The 24,602-nt window shown below is 43.5% G+C and overlaps 1 protein-coding gene across 1 annotated transcript in view; it reads right to left on the reverse strand.

Moving 5' to 3' along the window:
- The window catches only part of DOK7 (docking protein 7), a 50,106-nt gene that overhangs the window by 23,717 nt on the left and 1,787 nt on the right, over positions 1-24,602 (reverse strand). The window contains 5 exon segments of the mRNA XM_054172281.1: positions 6,429-7,303; positions 8,684-8,791; positions 15,439-15,558; positions 18,870-19,070; positions 22,658-22,888. Coding sequence (XP_054028256.1) covers positions 6,429-7,303; positions 8,684-8,791; positions 15,439-15,558; positions 18,870-19,070; positions 22,658-22,888 — 1,535 coding nt within the window.

Raw genomic sequence — 24,602 nt, forward strand, 5'->3', positions numbered from 1 at the left:
ATCTCTTCAGTCCTGACATCAACTGGGCAACAAAGCTGTGGAGGGGGTTGGAGCACAAGCCCTATGAGGAGAGGCTGAGGGAGCTGGGATTGCTTAGCCTGCAGAAGAGGAGGCTCAGGGGAGACCTTCTTGCTGTCTACAACTACCTGAAGGGAGGTTGTAGCCAAGTGGGGCTTGGTCTCTTCTCACAGGCAACCAGCACCAGAACAAGAGGAGACAGTCTCAAGCTGCACCAGGGGAGGTTTAGGCTGGATGTTAGGAAGAAGTTTCTTCATAGAAAGAGAGACTGACCATTGGAATGTACTGCTCAGGGAGGTGGTGGAGTCACCATCAGTGGAGGTATTTAGGAAGAGGCTGGATGGGGTGCTTGGTGCCATGGTTTAGTTGATTAGATGGTGTTGGATGACAGGTTGGGCTTGAAGATCTTGAAGGTCTCTTCCAATCTGGTTAAGTCTATTCTATCCTATTCTACCTCACAGTGAGCTGCTGTCAACCCTCCAGGCATCCCATCCAAATGATTGCTGGCCTGCTGGCGCACCAGTTCCTTCTGAGCCACGCAATTACTTTGGTATCAGTGACTGTGAATCAAAACAGAATCTTTTCTGTATAAGCCTTCTGTAATCCACGGTCTTCAAAACGTAATGCTGGGAGACATCACAAACATTTTGCAGAAATGCAAGGCAAGGAATTGAGGGGCTTTTAAAGTAACTCTGTTTATGATCTTGCAGAAGGAGATGAACCACGTGGGAAGCAAAGGCTGGAATCTTAATCCAGGGCTGCCAGGGGAGTTATTTGCTTCCCTCCACGTTTAGCTCAATGCAACCCATGCTTTCCCTAAGCTCTTCTTGTGCTTTCCTCCCCCCCCCCCCCGCAGGTGAATTCTACTTTGTCTCCTTTAAATAAAAATCATTTTAAAAAAGGAAGACAGAAAGTGTCTGCTAACACTTTAGAGCTTCTGTAGAATTTTTCCAGGAAGAAATGGGTTTCTATTATGGAAAAAAAAAAAAAAAGAAGAAGATAAAAAGATGGAAAAAGAATCCTTCCATTTGGGCCACATTCCAAGGGATCTGATGAGTGCCTTCACCACTGCACTAAAACCAATAAACCCACAAACCTACATTCCAAAGGGAGCCACCTTCTTCCCCAGCTGTTTGGGTTTGGGGTTTGTTGTTGTTGTTGTTGCTGGTTTTGTTTTGTTTGTTTGGGGTGAGTTTTTGGTGGTGGTGAGAGCACAAAGATTAATTCCTGCCAAAAGCCAGTAATACCCAGAATCAATGGTCCTCAAAGCACACAAGAGCTTCACAAACTGTCTGTCACTCAGGGCAGGAATACTGACAACTGACTTCAAGATTCCTCTGAGGTGCAAACTGTGCCTGTCACAGTTTTGACAGTGTGTGTATGTGTGTGTGTGTGCTGCCTAACTGCCCAGAGCTCAGAGATTAGAGCACAAACCCCAGCAGAAACAATGCTGCAGAAGATGACAAACGGCACCCTTCTCAGCCGAGAATCCAGCCAGCCTCCAGCTTTTCCAAAGGTGGGAGGAGGTATAAAATGTTACAGTATCACCCATCAACGCTGTAAAAGCAAAAATCTTTTTTGGGGGAAAAAAAAAGAAAGACAGAAGGGGAAAAAAAAAAGATGTAAAAAGTGTGAAATTATGAATAATCATGTTCCCATACTTCAGAGAAAGCAGGGAAATAAACACGCTCCAAGATAAAACACTGAAGGTGTTCAGTCTCGTGGGGAAAGAGCAGTGGCTCCAACAGAAGAAAAACATCTACATTAAAGAGGTGGATAACAACATATTGTGATTTCTTTGGGATCTGCTTTAATACTACATTAGAAAAGTACCTGAAAAGGAAACCATCTCAGTCAGAGGCAGACTGCAGGTGCTAGGTCTCCAATCTCACTACCCAAGTTTACACCTTGCAGGCCTTCCCTTATCACTATCCAAAGCAGTGTCTACAATGAAAGGAGACACACCAGCTAAAGCTAGGGTTAGGGGTGTTTTACAGAATTTGGGAGATCAAGGCTATACTCCCAAGCCAGTTATAGCTGTTCATGACCAAATCAGTCCAACCAGGACCCACAACACACAGAGACCGCAGTGCAAGGTGCTCCTTAGGTCTCCAGCCCCTCCTCTGCCTGAGGACACACATCTTGCTTCCCTTGAGGCTTACTGACCTACACCACACAATGGAAACACAGATGTTCCTAGTAGCCCTAGATCCCCATAGAAACTGCTCTCTCCAAAGGCTGCATGTGATTAGCAAGCCCTGCAGGGCCATGGTCAGATACTCTGAGCAGAGTGCCCGCTCCAGGGTCACAGCACAGGCATGTCCTTGGCTTACCTTTAAGCTGTAGTGCAAAATAAAAGAGTTTCCACAGAATGGACTGAAAGGGATTTCCTAACAGTTAAAGCAACTCCCCACTTAAAATGAGATCCACAACCCTCCACTGCAGGTACCAGAGCTCCAGAGTGGCTGCTTAGCCACTCGGCACTGTGGGTCCTGCTACCTGACACAACCCCTCAACTCACTGCAGCGTGACCACAGCATCCTCCTATTTCCACTTACTAGAGGCCCCCCGGGAGATTCACTGTGGCAGCAGGAACTACACAGCTATCTCACAGAGGACTCGAGTAGACCAGCTCCTAATGTGAGAGCACTTTCTCCAAGGAAGTTTTGGTATTTTTAAATGATCAACTGAAGTAGGTGGCTGAGTATCAACACAGGAGTGATGATAGGACCCACACACAAGATGACACTTTTTCCTCCTCTGTCATGGCAAGTTAACTACCAGAGCAGTAATCAAGACTATATTTCTACATACACAAGAGCTCCCACTGACATAAATCTGAGTTTAGGGTGAGCTAGAGATACATAAAAGTCATTCCTACTAATAGGCACATTTTGAGCTGTCAGCAGTGATTTGAGTACAACACTTAGTGTGAAGAGACAGCCATAATCATTCCATATGGGGTTGGACTCGGTGATCTCTGGAGGTCCCTTCCAACCTCTAACCTTCTGTGATTCTGTGCTGTTAAATCAGCTTGCAAGAAGATGAAGGTCAGCTGAACAAAAAGCAAATCAAACCTAAACCCCAGTACTTGTCAGATGGAAAAGGAACAAAACCAGTTGGAAAACATTTTTATTTCTTTTCAGAGGTCTAAGAAAATTTACAAACAATGGTGGTGTAAAAAAAAAAAAAAAGAAAGAAAGGAAAGAAAGGAAAAAAGAGAAAAATACACCCTATAAAAAAAGTTGACATCATTTCTCAAACTATAGCATCAAAGGAAGTTACAGAGCAGCAAGTGTACAGTGAAAGTCTATTCAAATTAGTATTAGCTACTTAGTGGAAAATGCAGTAAGTCTAATAATTAATCTCTACAGCCAGCTCAGAAACCCCATAACAATCCAGCATTCTGAGCTTAAAATACACAAAGAATTCATCTCTGCAGTCAGCTATGGCACTGAAGTCACCTAGGCAAAAATTACATGGCAAAGGCACAGCTTGGGAGGTTTGTGAAGGAGGACATCTTGAGCACACTCCAGTTAACACACAACAGAACGCAAAGCTCCCTGCTGGCTGCTTATTCATCCCCACTATCTCACATGAAATGCAGTGTAGAAAGAACAGAAGCAAGATGCAGTGACTGTGTTCATGCTGGTTCTGGTTTTCATCCAGAGTGAAACACAAAGGTTTCCTTGCCCTGTTTTCCTGTTTGAACCTTGCCACATCCTCCCTATGTTCATCACCATCCTTATCATGAGTGGAGCAGGTGGTTCTTAAGCAAGCCAAACCCAACCACAAACACCACCATGTCTTCCACAGGTGCATGCCTTCATCCTACAGCCTGGCTGCACTCTTCACATGCTGAACTTGACACACATAGAGAGCATGCCCACCTCCAACTTCAGTCTGGCAAAGTTTACACACAGAGCACAAACCAAACCAATGCTCAGATCCTTGGCTACTGCTACAGACTTTCTTCTACTCAGGTCACCCACTCTAAATAGCAAGCATTTAAAAAACAACACCACAATTTAATTAAGAGCTTAACTTGAAATTGCAAAGGAACTCCAAACACTGGCATGACCAAAGTCTTTTGAACATGAATAAACATGAACTAAATAAACATGAATAAACATGATGTCTTCATTAATCTACAAATCAGTTCCTGACCCTGAATATATCGGCACAAAAACCACAGAATTCCAGGTTGGAAGGGTCCCCAAGGATCATCTGCTCCAACCTTTGCCCATATTGTGTTCAGAGCACAAGGCAGAATTCTTGTTTTCCAGTTAAAGCAGATGGATTTGTGCTTCTTATGTATTCATCATGGGAAAAGCCAAAGTTGGTGTCCACTAAACACAGCTAAAATAGCTCATCTTGACAGTTCAGGGCATTGTAATCAAAAGGTTATTTTTTCTTTCAAAAGCAAAAAAACCACAAACCAAACCCACAAATCAGTCCATTAATGAGACTTCTTTCCCAACTCCTTACAAATGGGCAGCAAGAAAAAGATAAGCAGGTGTGCATATCTCACCCTAAACCAGGAGTTAGTAAGAGGGCTGCACCAGTCTCTCATTTCAATTTGGTTAAATATTGTCAGTTCCTAAGATTCTTGCCAAGTGATATTAGAAATACCATGAAACCTGACAGCACTCTGCAAAAAAGAAACCCCACCACTATGTGGGTGTGGATGCTGTTGGGGCCACCAGGTACAGAAGTGACATAATTTGCCCTTTAATGGCTTTGAAGACGTACAAGGGAATACTCATTTTCAACTCCCTGTCTGCCACAGAAATCCAGAGTAACCTTTGATAAATCCAAATCTAAACTGACAATTCAGATCACCCAGAAACATGCAGAGCATGTGAGCTAACTGTACTTTAACTGCTACCTTCCTCACTACCTGTAACAAAGCCAGAGCAGAGCCCTTCTAGGACTCAGTGTTGCGCACGTTTCCCAGCTTCTCTCTAGCTGCAGGAAGCCAGCAGCAGATTCTCTGCCCTGCAATGCAGGAAACGCAGAAGTGTGAGGCTGAATCTCAGGCTCTTGCATCCTACCAAGCTTCCAGAACTGGATTAGAGGACTAGTGAGGGCCTTTGGTGTGGATGGCTGGCAAGGATGGTCCTGGAAGAACACAGATCATCGTGAGTGTAGACACAACCTGCCACATCAGTGTCAACCCCCATGGAGGCTACACAAGCACCTCAGGCAGACACCATTTTCTACTTTTCAGACATGTGAAGGCAGTCAGTGGTGCAAATGCATGAAACAGCCCATGAGAAGAAAACAATCCCTCAAGTTTTATCACCTTTCAGTTTTTCTTTCATATCTTCCAGCCCTTTTCACAGCAGTGATTGCTGTCATGTCGCATGCTCAATTGAAATGCACACACTCCAATGGGCAGCAGGCAATTCCTCACACAAAAGTCCCTCCTGCTGAATCCCTGCTTCACACATTCCCTAATTTGAACACCCCCTATAACCTTCCCAATCTTTCAACAGCTCACTAACACAAGCAGCTTTACCTTCTTCCAGTTCAGCAAACACATTGACAAAGATTCTTCTCCAGAATGGCTGAAAACAGAATCTCTTCATGCAATGTACAGTGAATACAACACATAGTGCCCTGAAAAGCCAGGAATTTAGTAGGCTCAAAAAGAATTTATGAGAGTATCAAAGTCCTAGTAACAGACACCAGCAAGTTGTTCAGAAAGGCATAAAAATCTCCATCCTTTAAAGTCTTTCAAGGACTGGTCATCAAAAGTAATTTTGTCCTGCAAATACACAGCCCTGATAGCAGCCCACTGATGGGTTTCTGTATAATTCCTTTACAGTATCTGTCTCTGGCTAGTTAGAATACTGCCTTAGTTGAGCTGCTATGGATTGTCAGGCTGACTTGATTATCTTCTCTTTCCCCAGTGAGAAGCTTTGCTAATCTGGCCTCTTTGGCAAGACATGCTCAAACCACAATGGTAAGCAAAAGAAAAACATCCATAAAAGGAAAAAGCAAAATATCAATGAAAGAAAAATACACACAGTGGTCACCTTAAGAGCAGCAACATAACTAGCTGAACTTCCTTCTTGTGAAATACCAGCAGCAAGGCAGATCAGTATCCTTCATGCTAGATAATAACTATGACAAATTCAGCCTCCTCGGCGCCTGCGAAGTTCCTACCTCTGTCACTGTAAGCCACTCACATACACCCAAAGCCCAAACTGGCCAGTTTAAAAGTCATGATCGATGGCCTCAGTGTGCTAAGCCTCTCAGCTTGAGCATAACCAACACAAAAGTTACTACCTCTTCAAACTCCAAGGGAAAAGATAGTACTTGTGACCTGCAACTCAAGTCATTTTAAATGAGTCATGCCATATTAAATAAGGCTTGTTAGCATCTGCTCAGCGTTGGGTATTTACCTTTAGTCCACCACAGACTGGACAAGATGAAAAAAGAGCTCTTGTCATCCCAAGGTGGGGGTTACATGTGTCATAGGGGTCAGCTGAGGCCCCACTAGGTGGTGACAACTCACTACTTTTGGAGTCTGACACCTGTCCTTGTGCTTTTGTGTCTGACCACCTCGAGACAAAATCCACATAGGTCTCATAACTGGAGTCCTTGCTGCTTTCTGCAAGTAAGGATGAAGGCCTCCCTCTGTCCTGTCTGTGCTCAGATACCCTCCATGCTTCCAAGTGGGGTAGTAGCAGTTTTGGGTCACTAGCACCTTGAGGTGGCAGGGCCTGGTCCTTGGGTAGCGTGGAATCTGCACTCTTCGGATGCGCATCTTTAGCAGCCGCCTGTACCAAACTCCTGGGTGTATCATAAAGGTGTCTGAGAGAGCTGGGCACCTGGTACTCTGAGCCCACACCTCGCTGGGGCTCACCGTGCAGACAAGTACATAAACTCTGATCCGAAGGGAAGTTCAACGGCAAGCTCAGCAACGATCCAAACTCATCGCCGTGGCAAATGTCCAAGCTCCCAGCATAGGAAGAAAAGCTTCCAGAGTAAGAAGAGTGACTGCCAGTAGCAATTCCACTGTCCGAAGAGCTCTGACGGCCAATTTCCTGTAGCTGTCTGGATCGCAGGGGCTTTGGAGGTGGTTTAGTGGTGCCGCGTGCCCCTTCTGGAAGGGCCTTTTCCTCCCCGAGATGAATGCCCTTTGCAGCTGCCAGTCCGTGGCTCTCTTGAGAAGTGCTGGCAGAAGACTGTTCAGGCCAAATTGTCAGTCTGCTTCCAACACTAACATCCGAGTGGCTGGTATCTGAAGATGAGCTTGAAAGACTTCGGTCGTCTCCTAGAAGAGAAGAAAACACATCAACCTGTGTTTAAAACACAATCCACAGGCTGAAGCATGGCAACTGTGGACAGGAAAGACCCCAAAGTTCCATTTGCTCCTATTAAGGGGAACTTCTGTCAGAAAGGCAGAATTGCTGCAATAATTCTTAGCCTGACAGGCAAAATAAAATGCAAATGGTTACCTTGCCATAACACTGACCTTGAGGTGGGGGGGGGGTCAATCATCCACAATCATTTCAGGGTTAAATTTTTAGAGTTTATGCACCAATTCTCCCCTTTTCAACCAGATTTTACTTCCATAATGTTATTTTGGTTTATTTTAGACACTCCTATATCACAGGCAATAGCCAAAGTCCCAAGCTCAGAATAGCTGAGAATGCCCTGAAGAAAACCTTGTACTGTCACCCAAAGTCATCTAAGACAGTTCCATGTTTCCACTTGATCTGAATCAGCCAAACTAGCATCTAATTTTCACTCCCCAGCCCCCATTTAAATCTTACATGAATTACATTAAAGTGAATGTTACAGAGACCTCAAAAGTAAAAATCAAACTTAAGACTGTCCTGTTCCCTCCTCTGAGCTCTCCTACACTGCACTTCTCCACAATATCCATACCATATGCAGCCATATCCCCCTGTAACAAAACCAATTCGGCCACAAACTATATTACTCAGTAGTGTCAAGACTAAGGTAGCCATGGACACATATGGAAGCATATAATTAAGCTTCTGAGGATCTCCACAGAGCCATTTCTAGGCTTGCAGGTGTTAGTGTCAAGAGCAAAGCAGATGTTTTGGGGCTCTAACATCTGCTATTAAACAATTCCAATGGCAGCTGAGAGCAAAGGCCCTTTTATAAATCCAGTGCTACACACCAATTCTACTTTGATACCTAAACAGCTCCAGAAGGGACATGCACAAACAGCACTACAAAGAGCAGTAAGAACACTCAGCACCAAAGCACAAAACTCCCAGGTTTTACCCCCAAAAGCTGCTGTAAGCCTGAACTACACAAGTCAGTCCATCTCACAGGCTGGAGTCAAGCACTTAAGCAGATAACAAACCTGATGCAGACAGCTCTTTTGAAGTTGCACATGCACAAAATCAGGAGGATTCTGAAGGATTTTCCTCTCCTAATTTTGTTTGATCCAAAACTCACCCTGCTTAGCTGAAAAGCCCCAATCACTATCAATGGACTCTAGACAATGCTCTCAAAGAGCTGCCCCACAAGCAACAGCAGCCAAATCCTGACTGTTTCACTACTGTTTTCCTTCTAAGCTCAGCATCTCATAATTCTCTCCATAGGATCATTTCTAGAGCCTGAGGAGGAGGAGAGGGAGGAAAGGAAAGCCCTTTATTTAATTGGAGATATTTCTTACCTCCACTGCCCTGGCGACTTGTATGGGACAGCAAGCTCAAGCGCTTTTCTAACTGCAAGGCTTCATGAGTCAATCTTTCTTCAGAATAGGCTGGGTTTGCACTTGGATCTTTCAAAAGAAACAGAAAATGCATAAACAAATGTGAAGAAACATGGCAAATGTATAGAAAGAAGGAAAGAATATGCCTTTTCTTATGTTAGATATTCTTATGTTCCTATGTTTGATCATCTACTACAGGAAAGCAAAGTGCTGGTCAAAATGTGTGGGACACTGCCTACAAGCACAGCCTGCAGAAATGCAACATAAGAAGTTAAACTTCTAAGTGTCAAAGTCTTTCAGAGATGGTATCCCACCACAGAACCCTGAAGAGCACAGGACAGAAGACAATAGCTACAGATACTCAGCATTCAGCAAGCAGAGGAGCTAAAAACCACTAGGGGACCTCTAAAATGTGTCCTGGCTTCACTGAACTCTTCAGGATTTTTAGCATCATGAAAACCGAAGTCTTCATCCTGCAAATTTACACTAGCAAATCACAGGGATTAAAATGATGCCATCCAGTCCAGATCACCTATTTGCAAAGACATTGCTTTCAAGTTTGACCTTCAGAACATCATGAAGTTCAAAAGCCAGGGCTCAAAGAAACAACTCGGTGGCTCCCTGTCTCCATGTTTAATACAAGTTAGAATGGTAAAAAGCACTCCTAAAATGTACTGGGGGGCACTTCCCTCACATATTTTGGTGAGTTTGCCATTCCAGATTAAATTACTTCACTGAAGAAGGCTCATTCCATTCCAACACAAAGAGAAAGCCCAGAAGCTACAGAGAATGTGGAAGAACTTTCACCAAACAGGCCAGTTTCCTCTAAATCATTTTGTTTCCAGCCAGGCACCACAACAGAGCCCGATGCTGGAAGCAATCATAGCCATTATCCCAAGAGAAATCTGACAGGTTTCTGCAAACAGCACTGTTTCATGTTCAGCAGTTGCAAAGGCTACGGTCTGCTGCCTTGTTCATCATCAGAAGCTTCAGTAGCTCTTATTAACTACATAAGGAAGGTAAATAATACCAGACAAAACAGATTAGCCTCCTCACAACCCCTGCTCTTGTATATCTGATCAAACGGGTAGTAGCTGCACACCACAAACATTTAATCATGGAAATACTTAACAAGAGGAAAGAAAGGATGAAAAGGGCTGCACATTCCTGTGATTCGGTTAGCTAACATGAAGAAAGGTTTCATTTTGTCTTCCAGTTTTAAAAGACTTGGGTTTGATGGTGTCAGCACAGCAGTCAAAGCAAGCTCACAGTCAGGGGAAGGAGCATTGCCAAGTGAGCTGAAGCTCCATGGGAGCTACCCAAGACACAAACTGACACATCTCTCCTCACTAACAACGTTCACTGTCTGATCTGTCCTGGATCCGAGTGCATCACAGGAACAGAAGTGACAATGCTGAACTTTCCCATGAGAGGGGGTTCCATCTTTAGCAGTCTGCAGTCTGGGTAAGATTAGCATAACAACACAGACACACACACAGAGTCCTTCTGTATCAGCATATGCTAGAAATCAGCGCTGTTCTAACCGGGACAAGGCAACAATGCCTGCGGCAAACAGGGTCTGTGACCTGTGTCTCCCAGCTCAATGTCAGCCTGATGTCCGTGTGTGACACTTTCCAAAGCTAACTTGAACAGGAAAGAGGACTGTCTGATATGGATTATTTCACTAGGTCTCCATTCCCATTTGCTCTGCAATACAACTTATATCAAGCACTGACTAGTTCAAACCTGTGTAACTGCTTGCTTAAGCAAACCCCCCAGTGCTTCCACAAGGTCCTGTGCCAAAGCAAAACACAAGATTTTCCCACCAGCACCTAGGGTGCAACTCAAACAGGTCTGTGCAAGGATATGGCCAGTGGCATACAGTGTTACAGCCTGCTGCTTCGATCTATTTTTGCATGTCCTCTGCTCCAGTTACTCTGCTGTGTGGAGATAAATGCCCGTGTGTCCAACAAAGATGTTCTATGAGTACTCTGAGTACAAATACAGCATAACAGATCAACAAATTGGTCTGTGCCCTGAGCAACATGGGCAGGAGGGGGTTGGAAGTATATGACCTTTAAGGTCCTTTCAAACCCAAGTCATTCCAGGATTCTATGAAACTGGTCAAGCCAAGATGTGATACCAACCTCTCCCACAGCTACAGAGCACAGCAGGTTTCACCCAACAATATGAAGTCTCTGGACATACTGTCTAACCAACAGGACTGAAAGACTTTTGGTTAAACCTCCCTTGAAGGATAAAAACATGTGTGTAAAACTGAGTTCAAATTATGTGCTGTGACCTCTCTTCACCAGTTTTGTGGAAGATTGATCAGAAAAACCTTGTCTTAGGAACTCCTAGGAAACACCTAGAAAAACAGGTTGATAACCTGCCAGACACAGAGAGACTTGAAGCCTTAGGCAGCTAGTAACAATGACAGTCCACCAGTCTTACTCAAGTCTTCATTTTGTCTTTAATTTTCTCTGCTAATAAGCAAGAGCCTCTATGGAAGACAGACCCAGTACTGCTCTCCAGAAGGAGCAGATTCCTGTTCCAGTGGTTTTGGTTACAGACTAGCAACCACTAATAATGAGGTTCTGCTACAAGACCAGACTAAGGACTGAAGTCACCAGCAGCCACCTTTGGAAGACCAGTCCTTACTGGAGGGCATAACTTACAACCTCCTGACACAGGAGTGTAAAAATATGGCCTAAAAAGCCCAAACCAAATCAAACAAACAAACCACCACAACCATAAAACCTTGGGTTTTTTTTAACAGAAAACTTGGCTTTCCTAGCATCATCCTATATCTTGTGCATGCACAACACAAAGCCTCCAAATAACTGTGTAATAATTTGATCCATTACTAACTCAGGAGGACAGAAGCAGCAATACTGAGACAGCTGTCCAATGAAGTTCTTCTTCTGTTCAGCTTCTGCCCACACAACATCCTCCAGGAGCTCCAGCACCTCTAATTGCAATTAATATCTTCATTTCCCAAATTAACAAATGCATCCTAGAACATAATTTACTCCCATGGAATACAGACAGAGTCACTCAAGTCCTTCCATTAAGGAAGTGTTTTCTCATTTTCCAACCAAAAATGGATCCCTTGCCGTGACTAAAAAATCTTTCATATGAGGCAAGCACTGAAATCATCTCAAACACTGCCTTGGGGCAAAAGGGAAGGATGACATTTAAATTGGCTGGGCTAAAAATGCCTCTGATGGAGATTTTATTTTTACAGTACGTTGGTGGGTATTCAGCAAAGCCACATCAGCTGCTCAGGGTGGGAGATTTTGAATACTTCAGTAGCATGTGAATAAAGTGTCACAGTAACTCAAAGCTCCAGGGTTGGTCAGTAAGCACCTGTCAGGAACAAAAAAAATGTGTTGTATCAAGTTAAGTAAGCAGCTCCCTAAGATATATGCTTGATTCTAGGCATCTTCAAAGTGCAGCACTTCATTGAACAAAGTTGGTTAAGTCAGGCTGAACACCTCTCCTTTCTTTCTTCCTTTGTAACTGTAGGCACACCTGCAAATCAGGCCTGGACCCTCACCTTCATGCTAACATCTCCACACCTTGTAAGATGTCTGGAGGAATGAAAAGAGGCTTTAAAACTTTGAGGAGGATCCACTTGCTACTGATAAGGCAGAAGGCAGCCACAGAGCTGTCTTGCAATGGCCAAAGGTGCATCAAGCTTCAACAAAAAGAAAGAGCATCAGACAGCTCCTCGGTAAGCAGCACTTCACACTCTCCAGTCAGTCACAAAGCAGCCTGAAAGAGCTTCCAAAATCAAAAGAGAGCATCAAGACTATCAACATCACACCTGGGGTTTTCTCAGTCTGCACAACTAGACTGTCCCATAGCTACAGTTTAGAGAGCACTGACCTGCCCACTGATCAAGGACAGCACTGAGAGGCTCTTGGGCCTTTGCTCTGTTCATCTTTGACATCCATGATGAATCTTGCCAGTGAAAAGAAGGAACTCAGCACGCAGCTGGCAAACAAACAGCCCTCCAATAGTGTGCATGCAAATTCAGTATGGATTACAAAGCATGCAATCAGTGACTCACAACTGTGGCAATACCTAGACTTCTGTCATGACAACAACATAGGGTTTTCTGCTCTGTTTTCTAAATATGTCCTCAATTAACAACAACAAAAAAAAGAAGAAAAAGAAAATGGGGGGTCTATGCAAGTAGCTAATTACACCAATTATCCTCCAACCAGTAGCTGGGGAAAACACGCCAAAGATATCCTGTCACATTTCAGACCGTTACTTGAAAGGCTAAGCTGCCTAAAACCATCTACAGATACCTACACTACCTTTGCATTCCCACTCAGTGCCATCTGTCTTAAAGTTGAGACCTGATCATGCAGCCTTTAACAAATCCAAGCCTCCGATGAGCTGATTGAGTCACCAACAGGAGTATTTTGGTACAACTGTGCACAAGTCAAGTACCACCCAAAAGGAGTACCACACAGTAGTAAACTGTAAAACACCTCATGCTCTCTTCACTTTTCCACTTCATTTTGCATGTGCACATAATAAAATGACTTTTATCATGTTTCTATTCATCTGGCACCCATTTCCAAAAAGCCACAGAATAATTCAGTTTGGATCTCAGGAGTTCTCAGGTCTAATCTCATCTATGAGAGATCAGACCAGATTTGGATACTTTGCAATGGTCAGTCGAGTTTGAGTTCCAACGCACAGCAGTCTCTTTACATGTTCTACAGAGTACATAGTACAAATGCATCAAGCAATCATGTACCTGTGAGTAAGGAAAAAGGAAGTAAGGTATGTTTTTGTGTTGGGTTTCTTCCCAAACTCCAAGCCTGAAAAGAAGATATGAATCTTGTACTTGAGCAAACACCCCTTGCACATGCAGTTTACAAGCTCCTTTTGGATACTGGGCTTTTTACTTGTGTTCAAAGAACTACTGTGGCAAGTCAAAGTGGGAGAACTTGGCATTTTCCAGTCTCTACCAATTCCTGATAATGTCATCAATACTTCAGCATTCCATTTAACCATAATGGTTGAGCTGTTTGCACATGAAGCCACTGCCTTCATTCATCACCCTTTCTCCACAGACAAACTAGATGATGACTGCATAACGTCTAGATCATGTTTGTGCTGTGGGCATTGGGGTCCACTGACAATGTGACACTTTGTCACCACATCACATTATTTTCTCTGTAAAGCTGCCCTTTGGCTATTATTCTTTCTTGAAAATACCTAAGAGTTATTCAAGCATGTTTCAAGTTCAAGTTGGCAAGGTAGAGGCAACACCATGAGGCCAAATTGAAAGAGCAAACTGTGGAGAGAAGGCTGCATCTCATAAAAGCTCTTAAATTAGACATAAATAAAGCACAACTGAGGCTGTGCAGCATTCTGCACTGCAGTAAGCATGAATAACATGGACTAGGTGTTTTTTGGTAGAATCCTCAATCTGGAAGTTTTCATCTCATCACCTGAGCTATGCAGATGATTCATCTATTTAGCTAATCCTTTCAAAAGGTTGAGTGAATTTCAATCCTCCTGCTAGATACAGTATGCAGCTGGCAGAGACATGACCTTTGCAAGCAATACAGTACATTCTGTGTAACAGCAGACTTGATAAGGACAATTAGTCTACAGATGAATCACTAGTTATGTACATGTTCCTTTGACAGGTCTGTGCAAGCTTCTGCACTGGATAATACATGAAGGGGAATACAAAAAACCAAACATTTTCTGTGCAAAGATGTGGGGTGACCACAATGTGGAAGAGGAAAGGGTAAGAGAAATGTAAGTTAGAGGGGTAAAAGTAGCTTGGAAAAGGGCTGCAGAGGAGTCAGGAAGAATGTGAGCACAGTTCCCCAGAGAACACTGCTCCTGTCCAGGGAAATCAGGTGAAATTGGGTGGCCGAGTACATCTTCACCTCATGTTAGCAGCAAGTCTCAAGGATGGAAAACAAATGAAAAAGATCTCAGAAAATAGGTTTTCCCTTACAAAAAAAAAAAAAAAAACCAAAACAAAAATCACCAAATCATCCCCAGGATATTCCACATCCACTTGGCGCATTTCAGTGAGGTCAGAGCTCTTGAAGGAGGGCATGTAACCTACAAACTCCAGAGGTGATAACTAGGATGCAAAAGTATATGAACTTCTGCATAAAAAAAAGGATTTTTCAAACAGCAGGCCATGTAAAATTGAAATAATGGAAGAAAACTTTTTTAAAAAGCCAAAAGAGAGTCATTTTGTGTAGGCTTCATTTTTCAGGCCATCAAATTTTGTGAAATGAAAGTTTCAGGAGTTGTGTATTTAGGATTTTTCTAAGGTTGACAAGACTTAGTTCTAAGTGGTTTGGATGAATTCCAAATGCCCCACAAGTTAAGCTCCCCATTAAACTGTCAAAAAAGGCAATGCAGACACGGGTGCAAACCCAACTGTCTACGTTTAAAACTAAAGGTTAAGGTTTCTTTCAATTCAAATTGCCACATTTCAGTAGTGTAAGGCCCCCATCACCAGCCACATGAATGAGCCACGGCAGCACGGGCGAAGTGAGCACATTCAATTGATAAATCTGTACTGTGACATTTCAGAATGAAAACCACTTTGCACTTTCCACACCCTTGGGGCCTGCAAGCTGTTCTTACAGTCACAGCAGTAAGTGCTAGACATGGCAAGTTCCTACTTTGCTGGGTTATTCTATACTTCCTATATTAACCTGGTAGGACTGGACGCAAACCAAAAGGGCCCTTCGTCGGGGAGATGCCACGGACGATACAGTCGAACAGAAAGCTGATCTGCTCTCCTTCAGCACAAGAAAGGAAAAAAACACCAGCCCCTGCAAGAAAGCACAACATAAATATGTGGGTTTCACCTGGATTTATTAGAAATGCAGTTAGCTGAAGCTATTTATAACAGAGCAGTCAAAAGAGTCTAAATAACAGGCCATGAAAAGAGATCGACAAGGCACAGTTCACCACAGAAATAAGATCAATATGCACACTGTGTCACAAACATGCACAAATTCAGCAGCTACCTTATCACTTCTGATAATTTTCTGAGATTCAGGCACTGACAGCAAGGCCAAAATAAAAGCCATACCCTCAACAGCCCTCTGTTACAGAATCACAGAATGACAGGGGTTGGAAGGGACCTCTGGATATCATCTACATCAACCCCTCTGCTGAAGCTGGTTCACCTAAAGCAGGTTTGAATGACTCTTAGAGGAGACTCCACCACCTCTCTGGGCAGCCTGTTCCAGTGCTCTAACACCCTCAAAGTAAAGTAGTTCCTCTTCATGTTTGGATGGAACTTCCTATGTTCATGTTTGTGCCAGTTACCCCGTGTCCTGTCACTGGGCATCACTGAAAAAAAGCCTCAAAGTATATACCAACCCTCTAAGTATTTATAAGCATTTATGAGATCCCCCCTTCAGTCTTGTCCTCTCCAAGCTAAAAAGCCCCAAGTACTTCAGCCTTTTTTTTTAGAACAGAAATGTTCTAATCCCCTAATCTTACTTAACCCTAAAATTTTGTAGATTAAGCCTTAACTATTCAAGTGTCAAGGGTACTCCAAGTGTCCTCACCCAAATGAGCCAAGGAAACTCTACTTTTACCCACTTGTAACCAAAAGCAGCTTTTTATATCCCAGTGAATGAGGATTTGGTTATATTGCTGGATTATAGTATAAATTTTCCTAGACTAAATCCAGTGTGCCTATTCTTAACAGAACGTAACACAACTCCACAGGTTGTCATCAGATCTTTACCCTTTGCTCTACTCTGATATTTTGCTTTCCATTCATTAAGAATAGCCCCAAGCAAAATTAGAACAAGAATCACTAAATAAACAAACAAGTTCTGAGTTCTATTATGCATGGCTACGTGGCCAACACACAAGGCTAAAAGTGCTCCACAGAACATTGGGCTTGAGAGTTGTCAGGGCAAATATCACACCAGAAAATTAAAAAGAAGTAAAAAAAATCTGAAAACAGCAGGCAAAAGACCACCCCAGTAACAAGTGCTGCCTGTTCACCAGAGCAAGGCACAGAGAACCACAACAGTAGGTCCGAGACCTGCAGAAAGGTTTCCCATGTTATTTTCCCCGGGCCACAGACCCCTGATCTGGACCTAAGTTTGACTTCTGCACGTCTGTAGACAATCCTGAGTTGCAAATGTATTTTTGCCAATTTGACTCAAATCAGCAGAGCTGGTCTTGACCAGAGAGCCTGTACCCCCCATTGTTTTCCACACCTAAACAGTTCCATGTGGCTTGATAAATCCTCCACATCCACACTGCCATTCAGGAAAAGAAGATTCCTCAACTATTTCTGTACCTAAAGAGTACATCTGGACCACTTTGTTCTTTTATTGCTACTGTCAAGAATCTTACTTAAACTACTAAGAGGCTCTGCAAGCCTTTGACTTCAATGGAAGCAAAAAGGGCAATGTGTGCAGATGAGCTGGCTGCTTAACTCCAAGGATTTCTGTAAAGAACTATCACACATTTGGAAGTCCCCAAACCAAATGGCCCTTACCTAACTTGTGCCAACAGTGCCTGCACACACGAACACGGGCATGAATCCCAGACACCTATATGCTTCAAATATTGTTGTTCACAGAATCACCACAATTGCTGATTGACTCCACCAGGAAACATTTCATTTGTTTTGCTAGGTGGAACTGGATTGGATGGGAAGGAGTCTGGGGGGTCCTTGCAAAAGGCGAGATGACTGAATGGGTAAGGCTTAACTAAGTTATGCTTTAAAAGCATGTGGAAGAGCCAGCAATTGCATCACATCTTTACTGCTTTCTTGAGAAAGCTGATGAATCCATTACTAGAAATTACACAGCTCTGTCATGTGTTGGAACAGATTTGGTGCACAAGCATTTGGAAGCCAAGGAATATGTGGTATGCATCCCTGTAATACCACGCAGCTGTCTACTAGGCTGCGGAGCTCACATACTCTCTCTACAGGGTTTGAGAGTTGGGGAAAAGCAGCCTGCAATCACTTGCAGAAGGCTGAAACACTAGGCCAACCCTCTGTGGCAGTTAGCAGTAAAGTACTGTATGGTCTCCCAAAGGCTCAAGAGAAGTCAGCAATTTCATAAGGCTTCCAAATATTATTAAATCTTGCAATGCTTGATTTGATTAAAACCAGCAAACCCACGGGCAGAACGCACGGCAAACAAAACACGCTTGAATCTCAGTAGTGTGTGAAAGCAGGGAGGAAGGATCATAGACTCACAGAATCATTTTGGTTGGAAAAGACCTTTCAGATCATCCAGTCCAACCATTCTCTAATTCTACCAAGGCTGGTGCTAAACCATGGCCCTCAGCCCCACATCTCTGCCTCTCTGAAACACCTCCAGGGATTGGGATTCAACCACCTCCCTGGGCAGCCCATTCCAGTTTTGGCAACCCTTTCAGTGAGGATATCCAGCCTAAAGCAGTTCATTAATTATATTCCATTTTCAGCTCTTGCATGGGAGTTCTCCATTTTATCTGGAGAGAGAAATGTGTGAAGTCCTGAACTGGACATTAGAACAAGAGATTTCTCCCCATCTAAAGGTGTAGGTTAGCTACTAGGCTACAGAAACCAGCTGCGGTTCGCTTGCCTTCTTTTTTGTCTCCACGAATCTCACGGTCCCATAAAGTGAGAAAACTATTACCAAGGAAGCAAACAGAGAGAAGTTCTTAATTTTTAGGAGCTAGAAGTCTTCTACAGAATTTAGACATTAGGATTTACACAAGGAGAGGCTTGGTGCTGCCTATAACCTCAAAGCCCCGTATCATTTTCCCTCTGGAAACAACAAAATAGTTATTCATAATTGAATAATCTGAACATTAAATCATTTTGCCTTATCTCTTGCATGACACAAGACATAAGATTTCATGACCTTATTTTTGCTCCACATCCACTACCAACAGCCAACATTTTCTGCAGAGCCACAGGGCAACCTTCAGTCAGGACTCTCCAGAGCCACATTTTTAGTGAACACCAGGTTGAACGGCCCCTCTGGTCTGAGGCTGCCTGTGTGCCACAGCAGCCCAGCTGGCTCTGCAATCTCCACTTTGACTGCAACTGGCATTTACATGTCTATGAAAGGTTTCAAACAGCATTTAGAAGACAGGTTCCATTTGTACTTACAGAAGCCGCACCTGGTACCCCCTTCAAAGATGAATCCGTTTGGGACAGCTCCGTACCGCCGCAGGTCCGAGAGCTTCCACTGGCCCATGACACTAGGAGGAAGGTCTTTCACAAGGACGAGAATGTCATTGCAGAAGTGCAGGGTAGCAGGCCCACTCTCTAGTTTAGTGCCAGGTGCTACAAAAACTTGAAATCTATGAACTACCAGATAAGGAAGAAAAACAAGTTACCATAGAAAAGAGAAGGAAGGTGCCATGAGCTGTGTCACACAAGTTATTATGCTCAGCTGTGGGATGTGGGTCGACCCCTGACCACACCATCAAGATTGTAAGCAGAGCCCAGGCAGCCTCACATGAGTAGCTATAAGCTCATTAGTCTCTATTATGTCGGTTTAGGGTTGGATAAAAATGTATCTTGGCTTAATGCTACAAATGATGAAGATATAACACTACCTGATCTTATCCTAAACCTTCCAGGCTACTCCCTTCAGGCCTTTCATTACTACATATAGTTTCCTTCAGTCTCTTCTAAGGGCCCTGTGCCTCTCCTTCCCTTTGTGCGTGCACACACATAACACTGCCCAAAGAGCCCAAAAACCAAGGCTCAAAGCAGCAGGCGTATTCCAGCCAGAGCTCTGTCACTGACTCATTTGCCACCTTTAGTAAGCTGCTTCGCTCCATTCCTAGCAGTAAAACAGTGGAAATTACATTTTCCCACCTTTGTGAATCTTTTGGGAGTTGGTGATGCCTAGACATTTAAAATGACTAGGAAATAAAGCAATTCACGGGTAATAAACACTCTCAGATGTTGGTTAATTCTTCACATTTAACAGCCTAAACCTCAGAAGAGGGGGGTGGGGAGGGAAACATCTGTCTCATTAAAATGTACAAAACCCAGGAACAAATGCTCCACTACTGCAAGGTCCTTACCCAAAGTAGCAGCTCTTCTAGGCTGATCCCCCATCTTCTCCTCCAGAGTTCTTGCATTCTGAATAATAAGCCACTAGGAGCACCTCAAGAGCTCAAACCTCACAGTATTTCAAAGGGAGCAATTCAAGAGAGCAAGCACCTAATTCCCAAGCAACTGTTTTGACCTCCACTACTCCTCTAGTTACTTCCATCTTGTGATTAGACAATAAAAATCAAATTAAAAAGAAGTCTCATTTCCAGTCAGAGGAGCATTTATCAAGAAGCACATAGATTTGGCTTTTGGCTGTCCATCAAAGATCATACAAAGAGCTGCCTGCCCGTGAAATCTACAGGGTAGCTTCCAGCTACTCTCACTTCCTACAGCCACTCTTTTTCTTGCCTAAGCTGCTTCATCATGAATTTCAGCTGGGTCTGAGTCTTGCTTCTCATCTAAACACTTGTTATATTCTTAGATACCATCTTATCTGCAAGTCAACTCCTCATCTACAACATGCAATTTGTAAGTTCCCCAAGGCTCCAGCAGAATTAGCCACAAAGTCATTTGAGTGAAATGTGCAAGGAGACAGATCCAACTAACCACAGCTCTGCTTACAGCTCTGCCAGTAGGACTGCTGGAGAGCAAATCATTGGCCACCCCATGTCCCATTTTGGGCACACAATTGTTACACAACCTGCTTGAACATAAAACTATGAAAAAGAGACCCAAACCATCTCAATTAATAACATTCAGCAAGGAATCTTTGCTATAATTTGCACAACTCTGCCCAGTACTTTGCTGGCAATCAAACCATGGCAGCAGAAGCCTCAGGGTTTTTTCAGCCCCATAAGTGAGCAATGGAGCACAATCTTCACCAAGCAGTTGCAAGTTACAACAGCTGCTGAAAACAAAGAGCTCCAATTCTAGACCAGTATCCAATCTGAGCAAAGCCAAAGCAGAGGAAGAAACAGACCTGGACATGAAGCTTTGGCCACACACTGCTTTGTTGGTAAACTGGAATTGCCTTTTCCTCTTCATAGCTATTCACTGACCTGCAGTATGCTACTTTCATCAAAATGAGATGTGGGCTCAAGCACCCTGCTCACACCTGACCTACTTCAACTCAACTGTTTTCTCTGATCCTGGTTCTTTTATTCCAGGAATTACATCCCCCTCATCTGCTGAAAATGAAGAGAAAACACCAGGAATTCCAGTTCAAACACCTCCATTCTGTGGTCATCAGTCAAGAACAGCATTGACTCCTTTCATTATTTTTTCCCTTTTGCTTCCCAGACTCTGAGGTCATCTATCCCTAGTCTATTTTTATCACCCAGCCACCTCACTCCCAAGGCATACAAAGGCACCCTGACTAAGCTTTAAGAAAAAACACTAGTCACCATCCTCTCTTCATCCAAGTCTCGACTCTTGTATATTTCTCTCTACCCAAACTACACTCACTTTAATCTGACTCCATTCTCCTATCTGAACCTGCAATGAAAGATAAAATCCTGAATTCAAACAAACAAGCAAAAATCTATACCCTGGTCTATCCTCTTTCCCCTAAACTTTATTCCCCACCCCCAATAATGCTCTGCAAATGACATGAGTTCAACCAATTACTTTTGTTTTCTCCTTCATGTCTTCATTTCCATATGCAATCCCTCCCCTTCCGTCTTTACTCCATGGCTGCTCATATCATCATCCAATGGGCTCTATTCCTACCACACTCACAAATACCCTTTAAAAACACAAAGCAAAACTGTGCTGCATCTGTGTTTCCTCCTACCACAGCCATAACCTTCACCCCCAGAATGAGATTAAATGCTCTCTCCATAAAGAAAAACAAAAAAGATCACCAAAGTCAGACCTATGCTGGCAAATTTCAATTCTCCTTCAGGTTTTAGGACAATTCTATGCTCTACATAGATCACATATTAGTAAAAACCAGAGCTGGATACAATACAGCTACAGTGTATGAACTACTCCAGCTACCCATGCTTGTATCCTTCAGAAACCCCCACTAACCTTTCCCCTTATGCAAGACTTCCTTATCTGACAGCTCCGAGTGTTCATCCACACATCTCTCTTCCCATACTTCTACACTCCATTGCTGCAAAATTACCAGACCACTTTTCTCTGCATGTACTGCAAAGGAAGGAGTCCACAAATGCAACAGATGGCAAAGCATATGTAAGAAGTGATTAAGATGGCTAATGTGTGTTTCCCACACACCTACCCTCCTTCCCTAGTTCTGACTAAACAAATGTAAGACAGACACTGTGGATTACCAATATGACCACTCTTTGTGCACCAAAGAACCTTGTAGAGCTGCTAACCAAGACAATAAAACAAAAGGATGCATAAGAGTGAAGTTAGGTGAAAGACTGTCTGCTGACACTCCTTACTGCAAGATGTCCCTCTTCCTCTTCCTGAAAGGGAACAATAGCAGCAATAAACATTATCAGTGAAACACCTAAGAGGCACCTCAGAAAACCAGCACTGAACGAGCTGAGTTTTACTCAGGACTCTGCTTCTCTTACCTCAGGCTCCTGCAGAATCCCCTTGTCAAAATCCCCAAGTAAATTGCAGGACAAGAAGTAGAAGCCTGATCAGTTTCACACTTTCTGATCAGTTTCACACTTTCAGTGCCAAAAAAATCAAGAAATTAAGAGCTCTCCCAGTTAGCCATCAGTACTGGGCAGTACTGTAATCAAAACCTATCTTAAGGGACACTCACTTGAAGCTGTCAGGGGAGGACCAGCCTCTTCACTCTCAAATGAGTGACAGTCTTCTCCTTAACTGTACTCAATTTGCATTTTAGTTATGCTTTGTTTTTCTCCTTCTGGAGAAATAAAATGAAAGTGTGAGAAGACAAAGGTTACCTTCCCCCAGACTGTAGCGGATCCGTACATCCCACGCGTACATCGTCTCCTTGTTCTCGAATCCCAGCATCACAACTTGAGAGAGACAGATGATTGCAAGCGTGTGATTCAAGCCCTCATAGGAGAGCCCAGGATCCAAGCCACAGATGTCTTCTAAGGTCACACTGCTCCTCTCCTTATGCCCTTTAGCTCGTTCAGATTTATCCTTGTAGACCAGCATGAGCAGACAGTCTAAAAGAAGCAAAACTGTCAGAGATGATGAGGCAGAACAGAAACCGTAACACACTTCTCAGTGCTTCAACACAAACCTGCTTCAGACAACAGCAGGGTCAGTCTGACCAAGTCAATGCAAGAAATCAGTTTCCTTTCCCCACCCCACTCCCAGCTAGTCTGCAGTTCTTGTTTTCAGGGAGTGCACACTGAAGGCACGTTTTCAAGGGGAATCTGTAGGCTCAGAGAGAAGGACACAAATCAAAAGCAATCTGTACTTTATGCAGTGGGTTTTTCCAGGTCCTCCTGAATCCAGAAGGCACTGATTCGGTTCCGAACACTAGGAGGTAGCTGTCCACATCACAAACACCCAAGGCCGAGAGGCTATTGTCATCTGTATTTCCATCAGAACATACTGAACCACAAATGAAATTCTTACAGTCGTTCACAGATTACTCAGCTACTAAATGGCGAGCAGCCTGCACTGCCAGATTGTTAGTGGCAGCTCAGGTTTCCTGCTCAAATGTTACACAGTAGCCATTGCGAAATAACCATTATGCAGCACACCTTGCAGTTTGCTTGCTGCCTTTTTTCCCCCTCCCTTTCCTTTTTGAAGAATTATTTTTAAATACTGGCTTCTGTCTTTTTTTCCCTTTTCCTTTTTTATTTCTTTTTAAACCCCTTCCTGCAGGTGTTTATTACACAGTAACTATGCAACAGAAGAGAGTCATTCGTAAGGGACTCATCTGTCTAATGAGGAAAGGCTGAGAGACCTGAGGCTGTTCAGTCTGGAGAAGACTGAGAGGGGATCTTAATAATGTTTATAAATATCTGAGGGGTGGGTGTCAAAAAGAGGGAGCCAGGCTCTTTTCAGTGGTGTCCAAGGGCAATGGGCACAAACTGGAACACAAGAAAGTTCCACCTCAACATGATGAAAAGCTTCTTTATTGCAGGGGTGCTGAAGCTCTGGAGCAGGCTTCCCACAGAGGCTGTGGAGTCTCCTCTGGAAACATTCAAGACCCATCTGGATGCATTCCTGTGTGACCTGCTCTAGCTGATCCTGCTTTGACAGGGGGTTGGGACTTGATCTTCAGAGGCTCCTTCCAACCCTACCATTCCATGACCCTAAGGGCCATGGTCCAGTGGAAAAACACTTTTCACAAGCAAATCCAAAAAAAAGAAGAGTGGAGAGACCTCTCCCACCTTCTGCATTAACAAGGACACTTCACTTCCCCCAGGTTCCCAAAACATAGCACACAGCTGTAAATTAAATCAGTGGTCAACATCAAAGCTGCAACATTCACAGCTTAAGCTGACCCTCCCACCACAAAGGAGAAAGCTCCCTATGCACTGTTTTATGAATGTTGGTATGTAGTGCTCCGAGCCCTGACAAGGTGCCCCATGGCTCTCAGCTGGGCAAAGGACTGGCAAATCTCCAAAGAGGTGAAAAATGACTGAAACACTGAACCCTCTGCTAACTACATCAGAGCTTAGCATGGATTCTCATTTGTTTTCGTGCACCTGTTAGCAAAAAACAGCTGCAACTAGGATATTTCAGCATTCTGCAACACAGCTCTGTGTCCGAAGAAAAAAACTATTGTGTCTGAAGGCAGATGAAGAAAAAGCAAATAACTGGGTTTGTTTGTTTGCCTAGTTTGTTGTTATTGTTATATGGGTGGGTTTTTTTCTGGTAAACCTGCCTAATTTTGCTAGAATCATAATACAGCTTTTGAGG

This window comes from Dryobates pubescens, chromosome 23, assembly GCF_014839835.1.
Source record: "Dryobates pubescens isolate bDryPub1 chromosome 23, bDryPub1.pri, whole genome shotgun sequence".
Classification (NCBI taxonomy): Eukaryota; Metazoa; Chordata; class Aves; order Piciformes; family Picidae; genus Dryobates; species Dryobates pubescens.